At 40.2% G+C, this 16,823-nt stretch overlaps 2 protein-coding genes across 2 annotated transcripts in view; both read right to left on the bottom strand.

The window, feature by feature from the left end:
- Positions 1-6,420: 6,420 nt before the first annotated feature.
- On the bottom strand, positions 6,421-7,739 carry LOC127086130 (uncharacterized). The gene is made up of 2 exons (XM_051026844.1): positions 6,950-7,739; positions 6,421-6,842 (listed from the first exon to the last, which is right to left on the bottom strand). The coding sequence occupies exons 1-2, from the start codon at positions 7,727-7,729 to the stop codon at positions 6,471-6,473; spliced, it is 1,152 nt and encodes a 383-aa protein (XP_050882801.1). The 5' UTR covers positions 7,730-7,739; the 3' UTR covers positions 6,421-6,470.
- Positions 7,740-7,974: 235 nt separating this feature from the next.
- Positions 7,975-16,823, bottom strand: part of LOC127081875 (uncharacterized) — a 31,061-nt gene continuing 22,212 nt past the window's right edge. The window contains exon 2 of the mRNA XM_051022103.1: positions 7,975-9,373. Coding sequence (XP_050878060.1) covers positions 7,975-9,373 — 1,399 coding nt within the window. The remainder of the gene's footprint in view (positions 9,374-16,823) is intronic.

Genomic DNA, 16,823 nt, shown 5'->3' with positions numbered 1-16,823 from the left:
TGTCCACTTGCCCCTACGATCATTTTGAGGAGGAAGGATCCTTTTCAACACCATATCACCTACATGATACACACGAGGTCGTACCTTTCGGTCAAAAGCACGCTTCATCCGCTGCTGGTACAACTGCCCATGACAGATGGCCGCCAGCCTCTTTTCCTCAATCAGGCTCAACTCTTCGTACCAAGTCCTTACCCATTCAGCCTCTTGCAATTTCACGTCCATCAGGACTCTCAGCGACGGAATCTGAACCTCAACTGGTAACACGACTTCCATTCCATATACCAACGAGAAAGGCGTTGCCCCAGTAGACGTACGTACCGAGGTTCGATACCCATGCAATGCAAACGGCAACATATCGTGCCAATCCTTATAGGTCACGACCATCTTCTGCACAATCTTCTTGATATTCTTATTGGCTGCCTCAACCGCCCCATTCATCTTCGGACGATAAGGAGAAGAATTGTGATGCTCAATCTTGAATTCCCGGCACAGTTCTGCCATCATCTTATTGTTGAGATTAGAACCATTATCAGTAATAATTCTTTCGGGAACCCCATATCTGCAAATGATGTCTCTCTTGAGGAATCTGGCAACGACCTGCTTCGTCACATTTGCATGAGAGGCTGCTTCCACCCACTTGGTGAAGTAATCGATAGCCACTAATATGAACAGGTGCCCATTCGAAGCTGTAGGCTCAATCTTCCCAATCATATCAATGCCCCACATAGCAAACGGCCACGGAGACGACATCAAGCTCAACGGATTTGGAGGCACGTGCACCTTGTCAGCATAAATCTGGCATTTATGACACTTCCGCACGAAATTGAAACATTGGGCCTCCATTGTCATCCAATAATATCCAGCTCTTAACAGCTTCTTCACCATTGTATTCCCACTAGCATGGGTACCGAACGACCCCTCGTGTACTTCTTTCATCAATTGGCTTGCTTCTTTGTCATCGACACATCTGAGCAACACCCAATCGAAATTACGCTTGTACAAAACCCCATCCTTATTCAAATAGAACACCATGGCCAACCTCCTCAGAGTCTTTCGGTCCTTCTTGGATGCTCCCTCAGGATACTCTTGGGTCTCCAGATAGCGCTTGACATCTTAATACCACGGCTTCTCATCATCAGGCGCTGCCTCAACAGCAAACACATAAGCCAGTCTATCCAGACGTCCCACCTCAACACTGGGGAACTGATTCCACCACTGTACCTTAATCAAGGCAGCCAGAGTAGCCAACGCATCTGCCAAAGGATTCTCTTCTCTCGGCACATGATGTAATTCCACCTTGGTGAAAAACGTCAACAATCTCCTCGTATAATCCCGGTATGGAATTAAATGAGATTGATGCGTATACCATTTTCCGTTAACCTGATTCACAACCAAAGCTGAATCTCCATATATAACCAGGTTTTTGATTCTCAAATAAATCGCCTCCTCAATACCCAGGATACAAGCTTCGTATTCAGCCACATTGTTGGTGCACTCAAATGTTAGCCGGGCAGCAAAAGGAATGTGGGATCCTTTCGGCGTAACCAAAACAGCACCAACTCCACTACCATTCACGTTAACGGCCCCATCAAACATCAGAATCCATTCGGATTCAGGGTCAGGCCCCTCCTCCGGGATTGGTTCCTCACAATCTTTCGATTTGAGAAACATGATGTCCTCATCAGGGAACTCAAACTTCATCGGTTGATAATCCTCAATGGGTTGCTGGGCGAGGTAATCAGACAATACACTCCCCTTGATTGCTTTCTGAGAGGTATACTGGATATCATATTCGGTCAAAATCATTTGCCACCTCGCAACCCGTCCGGTCAATGCTGGCTTCTCAAAAATGTACTTGATTGGATCCATCTTGGAAATCAATAAAGCGGTATGAACCAGCATATACTGTCTCAGTCGGCGAGCAGTCCATACCAAAGCACAGCAAGTTTTCTCGAGCAGTGAATATCTTGTTTCATAGTCGGTAAACTTTTTGCTAAGGTAGTAAATCGCATGCTCTTTTCGACCAGACTCGTCATGCTGCCCCAGTACACACCCCATAGACCCCTCGAGGACCGTCAAGTACAGAATTAACGGTCGTCCCTCCACAGGAGGCATCAGAATCGGAGGCTCCTGCAAATATTCTTTTATCTTTTCAAATGCCGCTTGGCAATCATTATTCCACCTGACCGTTTGATCTTTTCTCAATAACTTGAATATGGGTTCACACGTGGCTGTTAGATGAGATATGAACCGCGAAATGTAGTTCAATCTACCTAAGAAACCACGAACCTCCTTTTCTGTTCTCGGTTCAGGCATTTCTCGTATTGCTTTTACTTTAGCAGGATCAACCTCGATTCCTCTTTCACTCACGATGAACCCCAGCAATTTACCGGACCGCACTCCGAAAGTGCACTTGTTCGGATTCAACCTTAGTCTGAATTGTCTCAACCGGTCAAACAACTTGGCCAGTTCCACCAAATGCCCCTCTTCTGTTTGGGACTTTGCTATCATGTCATCAACATAGCATTCAATTTCATGATGAATCATATCATGAAACAAAGTCACCATGGCCCTCTGATAAGTAGCACCGGCGTTCTTGAGACAGAATGGCATCACCTTATAACAGAAAGTGCCCCACGGTGTGATGAACGTTATTTTCTCCATATCATCTGGCGACATCTTGATTTGATTATAGCCAGAAAAGCCATCCATGAAAGAAAACACCGAGAATTGAGTTGTATTATCTACCAACACATCGATGTGAGGTAGTGGGAAATCATCCTTCGGGCTAGCTCTGTTCAAATCCCGGTAGTCCATACACATTCTCACCTTCCCATCCTTCTTCGGCACCGGCACAATGTTCGCGACCCAAGGCGGATAATTAGTGACAGTGATCGCGACTTTATGAGTCGATTTGGGGTACTAACTGCAAGTGCACAGTTCTATCGCGTAGTTTTAAAAGATATCGATCCCACAGGGACTTATGAATCGATATACCGTTTTCTAAGGTTACTTCGTAAAGCTAAGGCGGATGATATTTTGATTGTTTGGGGGAAAAGTAAAACTAAAATTAGATCTAAATTAAATATCAATTAAGCGGATATCGGTATGTAGTTGTCTGTCATACCCCAAAATTTGCCCGTTAATCTTGCAAGACATTTTTCAAGGCACTCCAACTCATTTTTCAAGACATTGATCTTAAAGGAACAAAGACCCAACACACAGGTGGCCAAATCCAGAAAATAACTTAAACTGGCTTGCTCGCTAGGCGAGCAAAATCCTTCGCCTAGCGAACCCTTCGCTGCACCACTCGCCTAGCGAAGCTTGCGAATACCAGAGATTTTGGGCTTCATTCTGAGCCCGTTAGGTCACAAAAACTATTATAAATACCAAGACCTCATTCAGGAGGAGGGGAGGAGAAAGAAAAAGGGAGAAACACAAACCCACACAGACAGCAAACCCTGGAGGCTAACCAAGAGAATTCAGAGCAACCCTAAAGGAAACCCTGAAGGAAACTCATCTGCACAAAGGTTACCTCCGCCCAACTCAATCCGGCACCAACCCTAAGAGTGATCTACCAATTCAACGTTGCAATTAAATTGCAAATAGGTTTGCACTATCACTACCGCTTTATGCTCCCAATTTACATGTGACATAATGATTGAATTTATAAATATATCTTAGGTTTTGCATGTGGATCTAAGTATGCATGGATGTCTTGAATGTTTAACCATGTAATTTCTGTAATGGATGCCATAGGATTTGGAGCTTGCTGAAATCGTACTGTTATTAAAATCAAAACCCGCAGCCGTTCGCTAGCACATCGCTAAGCGAACATGTAGCGAGTGTTCGCCAAGCCTTCGCTAGGCGAGGCAGTAGCGAACATGACAGTCGCTATTTTTTTTTTGTTTTGTTCTGTGTTTATCTGACATGTCCTATCATAGCTGTGTATTATTTGCCTGACATTATTACTGTTGCGATTCCTTTGTTCGGTGCAACTATTGATTGCACCCCATTTGGTATTCTGACCTGTTTGCTGAATTTTGTGAGGGCTCACATATTCCCGAAGAAGGTAGCTTGCTAGGTATTCCACTTTATTTGTGGGATACCCTTGTGGAGATTCATCCTAATTACCTAATTGATTACAAATGTTGCCTTTGAATATATGATCTTGGCTCTCTCTTTGTTGCCTTACGGTATTACGGTCATGTCCCGCGAATGTGGGGATACACTTAGCAAAGACCCTTCGATTAAATCATCATGTCCCTATAAGATAAATCATAGTCCCTCGGATGTTGCCTGCGAATATATGATTGTATCCCTCGATGACCCTCCGTGGTAGCCTACGATTAAATGATGATCGTCCCTTCGAATGCTAAGGTATCCTTACAAATGTTGCCTTCGATGACCAATCGACGACCCTACGATGTCCCTTTACATCCAAAGGATAAGACTACTTACTTCTCAATAGTAAGGACAGTTTTACCTTCATAAGGATAGGAAATACCCATAAAGACCTTGGGTAGGTATAACTCTTAAATGCTGACTCACAACTTAAAACACTTTTCACACCTCACACTTTGCAAAACATCTATTAGAAAATCACCACTTGGTATACATTCGTACTAGAATCATTGCCAAGTTATATTTTTCTAAACAACTTTCAAAATTAAACGAGATAAATACTTTGTATACATTCGTACAAGAATCATTACAAAGTTAAACTCTCTTTTCAAAACATTTTCTAAACAGTTCTCAAACACTTTTTTTCAGACAAGAAAAACATAAGTGATTAAGCAATTAAGAGCCCATGGATAATCACGGATACAAAGGGTGCTAACACCTTCCCTTTGTATAATGTACCTCCCGAACCCAAAATCTAATCAAGGTCTTTCCTGTTCTTTTCCGCCTTTCCTTATTGGATAAAAGAAAAGTCGGTGGCGACTCTTGCTATCCGCGACATTTGCTTTCCAAAGCAAAAACACAAAAGTCAGTTCACCGTATAACACTGTCACTTATTAGTTAAGTCCAAAATCACTTTTTGAAAACAACAGAATCTATAGAAACTCTTTTCATTAAAATAAGGGTTAAATACACTTTACCCCCCTGTAATGTTAGCGAGTTTAGGGTTACCCCCCTAGTAAAGTTATTTTTTCAATATCCCCCTTATGTTATGTAGATTCCTTCATAGAACCCCCTAATATCCAGGTGGCATGGAATCTTGGTTTTTTATTTCAGACGTGGCTTTTTAATTTTTTTATTTTCACATGTGAATCTTCATTAGGTCTCCAGCATGGCATAAACTAGAAATTAGGGTTCCAAATCCATCCCTCTCTCTCTTCGTGAAATCCATCCCTATCCCAAATCCATCCCTCTCTCTCTTCGTGAAATCCATCCCTACCCCAAATCCATCCCTCTCTTCATCTTCGTCCGTGTCCCCTTCATCTGGGTTATGGGTGGCAGCAAAGCATCTTCCACGAGTGAAGTTGGAAACGGCTTACCAAGATGTGGATGCAATGAAACCATGAAGTTGTTTGTCTCCAAGTCAATTGAAAACCCCGGTCGCAAATTTTGGAAATGCAGGAATTATATGGTGAGCAATTTTGAAGCATTTTATTATTTTGAGTTTGATTTCGAAATTAATTGTTGGTGGTGTTTGTCTCAAATTGCAGAATGGGTGCGGTTTATTTTTGTGGGATGATTTGGTCAGTGAGTTTGCAGTGAAAGAAACCAATCCGTCCGGATGCCGCCAATGTGAAGTCAACAAGGCTTATTTGATTGAATTTGCTAAAGAGATTGTTGAGGAGATAGATTGCAGAGTCGGAAAGCTTAACAAGTTAGAAAAACTGAAGAAAAAGATTGCAATGGAAAAGAGGAAAAATTTATGGTTAATGTTTGTAATTGGTCTGTCATGGATGTTGATAGCAGCTATGGTTAAGTTAGTGATCTAATGAGTCTGTCATGTAATTGTTATGTCATTAGTGTTTTTCAGCAATGTAATGTTGAACTTGTAATGTGTTCATCAATGAAATGTAATCTGTTCATCAATCTTAAACTGTTATGACATAGTAAACATATAAATAAATTGAAATATATTAATGTAGTCTATCTCTTAAACTTTTTCAGTGCAGAATTCAAGGTGAATGTAATTAAATACTTTGGCTTTTTCTTTAGGTCCTGCAGAATTCATGGTTTTGTTGTAAGATTAGTGCACAGACTAGCCATGGCTCTCTGCAGAATTCATGGTTTATGAAAAACAAGAAAAAAATGTGACAGACTAGCCATTGTGTTTTATAGACAATACACACCAATAATGTTAAACTGATACATTAGAATTGATCATCACAGTAAGTGCATATGTTTGTTACAAAAGGATTACAAAATACATGTCTTCAAAGATCAGTTGGCATTACAAAAGAGTTTTCCAAAAGGATTACAAAATACATAGCAGAAACATAATAATCAGTCCCTCATTTTGAAGTGGGTATGTCTTCATTTTCTGGTAGGGTAATTGGTTTGTCACTAGATATTCCTTCACCTGTTATGGGTCTTTTAAACCAACTCAACTTGATCCTCTCACTTTGCCTTCTTTTGATGATAGGTTTTTTTTCAACCCTTTTTCTGGATTGTTTTGTGATTGAGGCAGCCACGCTAGATCCTGTTTGACTCATAATAGTTGGAACAGGCATATCAGTTGGAGGCTGTGGATCAGTTGGAACAGGCACATTTGTTGGAACAGTCATATCAGTTGCAGTTGGGGCAGGCATATCAGATGCAGTTGGCATATCATTTGCAGTTGGCATATCAGTTGCAGTTGGCACATGTCCTTTTTTAGGTTTTCTCTACAATGTAAGACACAATGTATGGTTGTCATCACAATGCATATCACAATGAAGAATGTAAGACAGAATGTAGAATGTAAGACAAAATGTATATCACAATGAATTACCTTTCTTTTAAGTGCATTGGGATCCTGAGTGGTAGCCTTACAAGTCATAGCATTGTGACCAAAATTATCACATTTGGTGCACTTATATGCAACACCAGATCTTCTCTTCCTTGCACCATCCTCTCCACTTTCTCTTATCCTAATCTTCTTAGGTCTACCAGGACCATTTTTATATGCAGGTGGTAGAGGTGGTTCCATCTCAACTTCTGGCCACATATCTTGACCATTGATTGGACTTACTGAAAATCCATAACATAGTGCAAACTTTTCTCTTGTGTAACAAGCATCAACAAATTCATCAGGGTTTTGCTTTCTATAACTCAGAGCAGCTACAGCATGCCTACATGGAATTCCTACTAATTCCCAAAAATTACAACTACATGACCTTTTAGCAATGTCAACAATAAATTCATGTGTGTTGTAACTATGTGTAACCTGAAAAGTCTCAGCAATTGACCATGTTGGCAACCAATGACCACTATTGAACACCTCATTATCTAACCTTCTCCTAGGTATTGGCATCACCTTATGTGGCCAATTTTCTAGTTTACTTGCAGAGGTGGATAACCTATTCATCAGATATTTTCTTATCCACTCACACATTGTGAGTATAGGTTTGTCCCTAGCAGCTAGAATGGTAGCATTAAAAGACTCTGAGATATTATTCATCAATGTATCACATTTAGGGTAAAAAGAAAAGGCATGCTTACACCAGCTTTTGGTAGGAACAGCCATCAACCAAGTCCAAGCATTGGGATCTGCATTCTTCAATTCATTCATCTTTTGGACCCATGCCTGATAGTATGTGGCTTTAGCAGCTCCCATCATTAAATCTCTAATAAGGGCTCCTCCACCAAACCTTTTCTTGAAATTAGCATACAAGTGCCTAAGACATAATCTATGCTCAATAGTATCAGACAATTCTTCAAATACAGCCACAAGTCCCTGATACAAAATAGAAATTTTTTCAACATTTAGAGAATAGAATAATTTGCAACAGAAAGATAGAGTTAAATACATACCTTCTATTGATCAGAGATAAATACATATCTTCTATCCTGACCAATGTCCTCCATTAGTAGTTGTATAAACCATCTCCAACTCTCCTTTGTTTCATTTTCAACCACACCAAATGCCAAAGGGAAGTATTGATCATTAGCATCCCTGCCTACAGCAATAAGTAACTGTCCACCATACTTGGTCTTTAAGTGACATCCATCAACCCCCACAAATGGTCTGCATCCATGAATAAAGCCTTTCTTACAGCCATCAAAACAGAAATAAAATGACCCAAACCTTGGTTGTATGGATGGACTAGGTCTTTCTACATTTATCTTCACAGTGTTGCCATGGTTTACCCTTCTTAATTCTTCTGCATACCTCCATATGGAAGCATACTGATTGTCAGCATCACCTTCAATTATCTTCTTGGCAATTAGCTTAGCCCTCCATGCTTTTGCAACAGTAATACCCACAGAATATGTTTGCCTCATATCTTGGATGATGTCTCTTATCCTGACTGTATCAGAAGTTTGCATCCTCTTTACCACATGCTTGGCCACCCACTTTGAGCTAGCAGACTTGTTGTTCAAAACCCTAGCACATGTGTGCTTATGTACAAGTGTTTTTATAGCAAAAGTCTCCTTGTGGCCCACCTTAGAGCATAAGACTAAAAACCCACATTTATGCTTACACACCACCCTTACCCTATCTCCCTCATTTTTCACAAAAGAAATTTCCCTCCCATTAAGCATTGACCACTCACGGATAGCTGCCCTAAAGTCATCAAGTGTGTTGAATTCCATACCCCACTTGAATATAAAGTCTTTGTTTAGATGCTCTTTCCTAAACCTAGCATACTTGGGCCTTTCTTCATCACAAGAATCATCTGGGTCAGAACTATTCAACTCATCACTATAGTATACATCATCTGAATCCATACTCTTATTGGGCTCCTCCATACTGTTATTGGGCTCCATCCTAATAGGCTTAGTAACATCTATTCCTTCAAAACCATCAAAGTAAGCAGTAGCTCTTTCATCTTCACTGTCATCTAACCCCTCTACCTTCTCCTCATCTAACCCATCAATTCCATTATCAGGGGGGTGGTCATCATCATTCACACATTTAGGTTCCCTATCAGCAGGGTCCATGTTCCCAGTACTATGTTCAACATACAAATCTCCTTTCACATTCATTGCACTAAAGTATAGAGCAAAATCATCAACAGCATCATCATCTTTCCTAATCAGAAAAAAACCATCTTGAATTTCTAAAACTTTTGTCCATACCCTAACACAATCAGCCTTATACCCTAACCTACTCAACAACTTCTCAATGTTATCCATGTTCCAATTTGAAACATGTATCCCATTAACTGTCGTATCCGTACCCCCTCTGTATATAATTTCTTCTTCAAAAACCCTGTAAAATTCACCCCCATGGTGGAGTGTAACACTAAAGTGTTGTGAATCCTGTCAATATATTATACCCACATGTCAAAGATTGTTGATTTCAAAATTTTACCCTACGACATTGATGAACTTCAAATTTTTACTAACCTCGGACTTTGGACACTTCACTGAGCTCGTCTTCACTGAGCTGGATCGCTTCTTCGTATTCGTTGAGGTTGTCTTCATCTTCGTCTTCACTGCGGTTGTCTTTCTCGTTTGCTTCGTTCCCTGCATTCTTCTTCTTCGTCTTCGTCTTCCCCTGGAAATTTCGTCTTCGTCTTCCCTGCTATGTTCAGAACCCTAATTTTCTAAGGGGGTATTTGAAATTAAAAAGTGTAAAATGACACATAATCACTTTAACAAAATTATAAATATGCCAGGTGTAGGACCTCTTATTAGATTCCATGCCACCTGGATATTAGGGGGTTCTATGAAGGAATCTACATAACATAAGGGGGGGTTTACAAAAAATATTTTTACAGGGGGGTAATCCTAAACTCGCTAACATTACAGGGGGGAAAAGTGTATTTAACCCTTAAAATAATAACTGTTTAAACACCCTCGTCTCAAACTCTCGCTCTATTAACTTAGATTATATAATTAAACTTAAATGCTTAACTCTCGTCCTCACATTTAACCTTTAAAAATACTTTTTGAAAAAGATTAGAATTTAATTAACTCTAAAAATTGCTTTCGCCCTGATTTAGAATTAATGTCCAATTTACACTGTCCAGTTAAAAACTCAAACTTTCGTTCTATTGATTTTAACTTCTTTACGTCTTTTACTCTCGTACAAAAACTTTGGGATTAACCCTGTAAATTGAGACCATAAAAAGAGTGACTTTATTTTTAAATGAAATTAAACCAACTTAGCTTTGATTCCTTCATTCCGCTTACTTTACATACCGGTATCTAAAATACTTAGCCGGACATGCTAAACGGGTCTAAACAATCATCATGCTTAAATAAAACCATCTCAGGCAAACAGTATAAATAAGCAACAATGCAGAGCATGTATAAATTAAAACAATAAATTAAAGAACCTGAATAATTAATAGCAATCTTGAACACTCCACCACAGACCGGTTGGATTTGTTCTTGAACTCGTCAATCGGACAGGAAAATAAAAGCGAAGGATTAAAATACTATGATCTAACGTAAGGTTAGATCCAGTAAAAGATACACAATAGTTTCCGGTGTAGAAACTATTGTGTGAAAAATTAATTAAGTGCTCGAAAGATTGATTGGAAAAGAAAGAAATAAAAATTGCTAATAAAATAGAAAGCTGTAGAAAAGTAATGCTGTAAAATATGCTTGCACGGCGGAAAAAGACGGGGAGCTTCAGGGTTGGATAAAAGCAACTATTTATATTAATCCACTTTTGTAACGGTTTCCAAAAATGCCTTCCGTAAGTAGTCTTCACGTTCCAAGAGTCAAGCGAAAGAATAGGCTTCAACGTGCCTCTGTTGCGCGTTAAAAGCCAAAAATATAGGAGAGGGGTGTGACGTTCGTCACACCATGTGTTACGCTCGTAACACAAGGTAGCAGGGCGTGACGCTCGTCACACCTTGTGTGGCGGTCGTCACAGCTTCAGCGCTCCTGGCTTGTGATTGTGGGCTGGGTTTTAGTGGAATTTGCTTCTCATTATCTTTTTGCACCCCCTTTTCTTCCTTTTTCACTTATGCTTCAAATAAGTTACCTGAGACAAATAGCAGGAAAAATACCAAGTAATATCGAATAAAATGAAATAAATCGAAACAAATAATAATATAATTTAATTAAATCGAGTCCAAAAATGTTTCATGTTATCAAACTCCCCCATACTTAGACCTTTGCTTGTCCTCAAGCAAGATACAGTATAGATATCGTTTTAAAATTTTGGCCAGATGAAATTTCAAAACACACATCAATTCGTACTAGGTTGCAAGTAAACCTTGTTTAGAAGTAACCTGGGTTTAATCTTGACATCAACAACTATCGTTACAACCTCAGATAACCTCACCTTATGCAAACCAGTTCGAGTAATGCTATTATAGCTATCCTAGTTCCTTTACTCTTATTTCACCCGTTTTCATTCTAGCGAAATCACATTAAGCCCTTTATCGTTTCGCGCACATAGTGGAGTGACCGGTTAGTGATTCTGATCCCCTTTTTAGCTTGAAGTTCTGGTACATAAGTTGGATAACTTCGTTATTTAGTCCATTGCAAATTGCGGGGGATCAGACCGTAGTCCGCCCTACCAAGTTCAGCACCAGATACCTGCTGAACCAACTCATAATGGATCTTTCGTATCATGCTTTTGTATGATCTACAACCTTTAGATTAAATGATCTGGTAAGGATCACCTAACTTAATTAGTGCATTTCCTGATATATATATATATATATATATATATATATATATATATATATATATATATATATATATATATATATATATATATATATATATATATATATATATATATATATATTTTTTTTTTTTTTTGTTTTGGGAATCATTCACTTATTTTCATCGGCTTTCCACGTATTTTGCTATTAAGATGGTGCTGACTTCTTGTATAAACTACTCGGGGTTACTATAAAACTAAAAGTTCAAGGGATTGGTATAATAGGTACTTTTCCTGATCTAACATGTTGAGGTTTGTTTAGAGCGTTGGGGCGGTAATAATTTTTGTCTTAATTTTTACTCAAGTTTTGTAAAATAAGCAACCTTTATATTTATTGAGTGTATTAAATTTTTGTTATGGCTCAAGAAAATTTGAGGGGAATAGATAATAAGAATTTTTCACACTAGGGACTTAACTTAAAATAAATATGTATTATAATTTTTTTTTTCATAATAATAAGAAAGGGAAATAACAATAAAAGGGAAAATAACATACTTGAAAAGGGAAGGTTGAAAGAACAAGGTTTTCCCCCCCACACTTATATGAAACATTGTCCCCAATGTTTCAAAGAAAACAAAAGAAATAGAAAAAAGAAAAAGAAACTAAAGTCAATGCTGCCTGCCGCCTCTTGTTCTTGGACCTGGTGATCGTTGACGTACTTCTAAGTCGTCAAACCTGCTGAGCAACTCAGTGAACCGCTGGTCGGTTATGGCATTTCTCGCTTCCTGTTGTTGTTGCATCTGGCGCATCATTTGCATCACTTCGAGATTCTGCGCTTGCATACCATCAATAGCATCCATGATGTCGTCGTTGGTTGCTAGCCTTCTTCGTCGACGACGTCGTGAGGATGGACCAGCTGCGTTATCGGAAGGGTTGAGCGGGACTGATTGTTGTGCAGGAACCTGATCACCTTGCTCCATTTCTTCAAACTCGTCTGGAGGCGGGTTTGCGTGTGAAGGCTCGGTAGCTTCGGGAGCAGTCAGATCGTAGATGAAGCGGTTAGGGTTGGTGACATCTGTGAGGGCAATGTTGGGCAGAACAACGCTTGGGACTTCTTGGTTGTTTATCATAAGATAATACCTTCCGCCTACCCTGGTTTTGATTAGGCGGCTGGACCGACAATAGCTTATATCCATAAATAGGGGTGGGAGAGCTTGTAAATTTTGAAGTCGGTCCCCTAGATTCAAACCAAGTGCTATGGAGGTTATTAATCCTCCAATCACGAAAGGTTGGCGGCCTCTAGCACATAGGGTGCGGATATGATGAAATAAGAAAGAAGCAGCTTTTACCTTTGTATCCATTTCAAAGACGCAGTGGAGGAAGAATAATTCCTTGGCGTTGACTTTGCTGTTGTTCGTCTTCCAAAAATTGTGTTTTGCAGGATGCGGATAAAATACCGGATGGTTGGGTTATGTATATGCGAAGCAAGCAGTACATCCCAGTTGTTGGTTTCCACACCGGATATTTTCCTAAAAAGGTCGAAGGCGTTTATTTGCCACTGGGAGTTCGGAGGGATTCTTGGGTGGACGCGGTCTCCTACAGGGAACTGCAGCATGGCACTCAGCTGATCCTGGGATAGTGAGTATTCGGTGTTGAACATGCGGAAGGTTGCGGTACCGGTTAAGTACTCGTCTTCACCGGTAGGAGTGTTGTACGAATAAGAACTTAAAAATTCTAATGTGAGAGATGGGTAGGTAGGTTGATTGTGTGTGCATAGAAAGGTTAAATCAGCAAGGCGGAGCATCCATTGTATACCTTGAAGTAATCTTAATTCTTGTAAACAAGTTGAATCAGGATACCTGGTGGATACGACACCTCGCTGTTGGAACCGCTCGAACTGCTCCCTTTGATAATTATCATCTTCGGATCGGAAGATGATATTTTTGAATTCTTGGTTTCCCGCCATACTGATAAGTGGGTTGAAAGAAGTAAAAGGAAAGAAAATGAAATGTATTTTATAGAATGGTTTGTGGTGTATGAAGAAAGGTATGGTGGGTATTTATAGGAAAAAATTTGGAAGTTGGAAAGGGAGTGGGTGAAAAATAAATAAATATGGGTAAATGTGAGTAAATGGGTGAATGAATGGGGAAGGTAAAAAGTGGGGTGGTGTAACGGTCGTGTCTCCAACGGTTACTAACGTTCACCTAGTCTGAAGGTGTCACGCTCGTGACAGAGGTGTTACAGGCGTCACAGGCACTTGGTGTGACGACCGTGATGGGTAGTGTGACGCTCGTCACACAGTCAGCTTGCAACGGTCACTGCTTTTGTTTTTATTATTATATTTTATTTTTTTGTTATTTTGTTTTGCATATGCTTATTTTATTTTGCTATTGTAATGCTTTTAAATTGTCTTGCATGCTATTCTACTACCATAATATATGTATTTCTTTAACAGGTATAGCATATAGTGGATATCATTACTTGTAATTATAGAAATTGCATAGATCAAAATAAACTAATAATGCAATAGCTTCATAAAATAATCATAATGTAACATTGGAAAACAAAAGCAAACATGCGAAAGAAAAACAAATACTAATATTAAAAATAATGTGAAACAAAATTAATAAATAGCCTAAACTAAAACTAAGTAACTAAGAAAAACAACTTCTAGCCACTTGCATGATCTCTGGCTGGAGGAGCAAAGGAGTTAACACGGTTTAGCAACTCGTGGAATTGATTTGTCATACTGCTCATGTATCCCAGAAATTCTTGTCCCATGTTAGCTAACTCTTCTCCGAGGGCGTCTTGTTCTGACATCAAGGCTTGAATGATGGTGTTATAATTATCTCCGGGCATATGATGTCTAGGATCGGGTATTGCCGACTCTTCGGTCGGGATAGGTTGAGGAGGAGGGTCAATATCATAATAACCAGATGGTGTCTGAGGGTCAGACTCAGCATAAGGAATCTGGTCATCACAAATCTCATAGTCCTGGCTGGATTCAGTAGATCTAGCAGGAGAGGATATTCCGTTCAGATTGTAGAGCCAGTTATTGCGGTTATGAACACTAGTCCTCGGACTAGGCAAGGTGAATAGGCAAAGAACTTGGTTGTTAATTATAAGCTCAAACTCTTCAGGCCCGAGGTTTGCTATAAACATAATGTTGAAGAGGAAGGGTATACTCATAGTCGCAATGCCACAGAAAGGGCTTAGGTCAAGCATAGGTTGACGTAATCCGATAGCATTACCAATCATGGTTATCAATCCGCCTATTTGAATCGGTGCTCGTTCATCTTGGATAAGACGGTCAAAGTTTGCCAACATAAAAGTGGCACCATTCACTGGACGGTTCTGGGAAGCACAAAATATGATGAAGAGTTCATCACGTTGTCGCATCCGCGAAAAACAACCGGCGGGCTAAAACAAAACAACACAGAGCCGCCACCGTGCGTTATTTATCCCAAAGGAGGGAAAGGAAACGCTCTAAGTAAACCTGGAAAAGACATGGTCTCGCGACCAAAGAGATGGGATCGGGAGTCGGTTATGCGAAGGGAAGGTATTAGCACCCCTACACATCCGTCGTACTCGACGGGATCCACGCTCAAAAAGATAGAAGAAAGGTTGCTAAAACTGCTCACAAACATCACACACACACACTGAAAACGACACAGGTGGGGGAAGAGAGGAACGGGCTCGCTAGGATATCGCATCCTATGCCTACATATCTCATCTAGAATGAGAATCAGAGCTACCGTAGTTCGGCTCACGCACGCCGAAACGAAACACACACAAACAGGAAAACATGGAAACCGAATGCCAATCGCTGGACTTACATCAGACTCCGAACCAAACAAACCCACACTGGAAACCGACTGCCAATCGCTGGACTTACGTCAGACTCCAAGCACACAACAATAGGATACGGAATGCCAATCGCTGGGCTTACATCCATCTCCTAACACACACAGGAAGGATAACAAACAACAATCTAATAGGGAATCGGGAACTCGAGCCTAATAACTGTCAAGCAAACACACACAAAAAGAAAAAAGGTGCCCGGAGAGATCTCGTACGACCTCCTGCCTACGTACCTCATCTGGTATGAGGATCAGGGCAACGTAGTTCCCCTTAACAGGGGAGAAACTTTCTCCTAACCAGAGACTGGGAAATGACTAACTAGAAGGGAGACTGACTCGAGCCTAATAGTTATCATGTATTCCACAATGGTCCTAAGTTGAGTTTTCTACCTAACTTGCACAGGCAGCAAGCTATCCTAAACAGGCAAAGCAAAGCATACAAGCACAATAAACAAAGCAAACATACACACAATTAGCACACACTATATACAAACAAAGTGGGATCACACAAGGGTTAGGCTGTGAAACACAAGCCAACTGTAATCGGGTGTAGTTAGCTCTTAACCCTAACATTGAGAGTTAGGGTGAAGCAGATGAAATGGGAAGTGAGGGGTGTGCCTCACAGCTCTTATCCCTGGCCTGGGAGAGCTTCAGACAAATGAAAGTGTGGGTTCAAAAAGTGGGAACCCTTCTACACTTATGACTGACTCAACAGAGATCTTGGGTTAATATCCACAATGCATCAACACCAGTTGTGTGAGCAAAGGGATGACTCAACTGAATAGCAGGAGATGGATTGCACATCTCTTTTATCTGCCAATTGCCTTATCAAAGGTCTTTTCCTGCTTGGCACAAAAGTAAACATACACAAGCATTGCCTCTTAAGGAGGGCTTCAGACAGGTGCCTGACCAAGTAACAGGCCAGGTCTTCCAGACTACATGAAGTCAGTGAGCTATACCTCAATTGGTTAAGCAACCAAGAAACAGCAAAAGCAAGTTCAAAAGAACTATAGCAACTAATGTACCTGAAAACAATCTAACTCAGTCAGTATACAAGTCAAAAAGTCAAACAGACAGGCTAATGGTCAACAGTTAACTGTACAAACAAGCAAACATCAATGCACCAAGGCAAAGCACAAGCTCAACTCAAATGAGCTAATCCACCTACAAAACAACTCAATGTTAATCAACATCAATCAAATATCAATCCAAATGAGCAAATGAATCAAACT

Source organism: Lathyrus oleraceus, chromosome 5, assembly GCF_024323335.1.
Source record: "Lathyrus oleraceus cultivar Zhongwan6 chromosome 5, CAAS_Psat_ZW6_1.0, whole genome shotgun sequence".
NCBI classification, from domain to species: Eukaryota; Viridiplantae; Streptophyta; class Magnoliopsida; order Fabales; family Fabaceae; genus Lathyrus; species Lathyrus oleraceus.
The sequence above is the reverse complement of the archived record's forward strand: the minus strand, read 5'-3'. Positions and strand labels throughout refer to the sequence as shown.

Coding starts and splice junctions, on each gene's coding strand:
- LOC127086130 (XM_051026844.1), bottom strand. CDS start 7,729: ATGAATGAATTGAAGAATGCAGATCCCAATGCTTGGACTTGGTTGATG. Junction 6,843..6,949: donor CCAATGCACTTAAAAGAAAG/GTAATTCATTGT, acceptor CTTACATTGTAG/AGAAAACCTAAAAAAGGACA.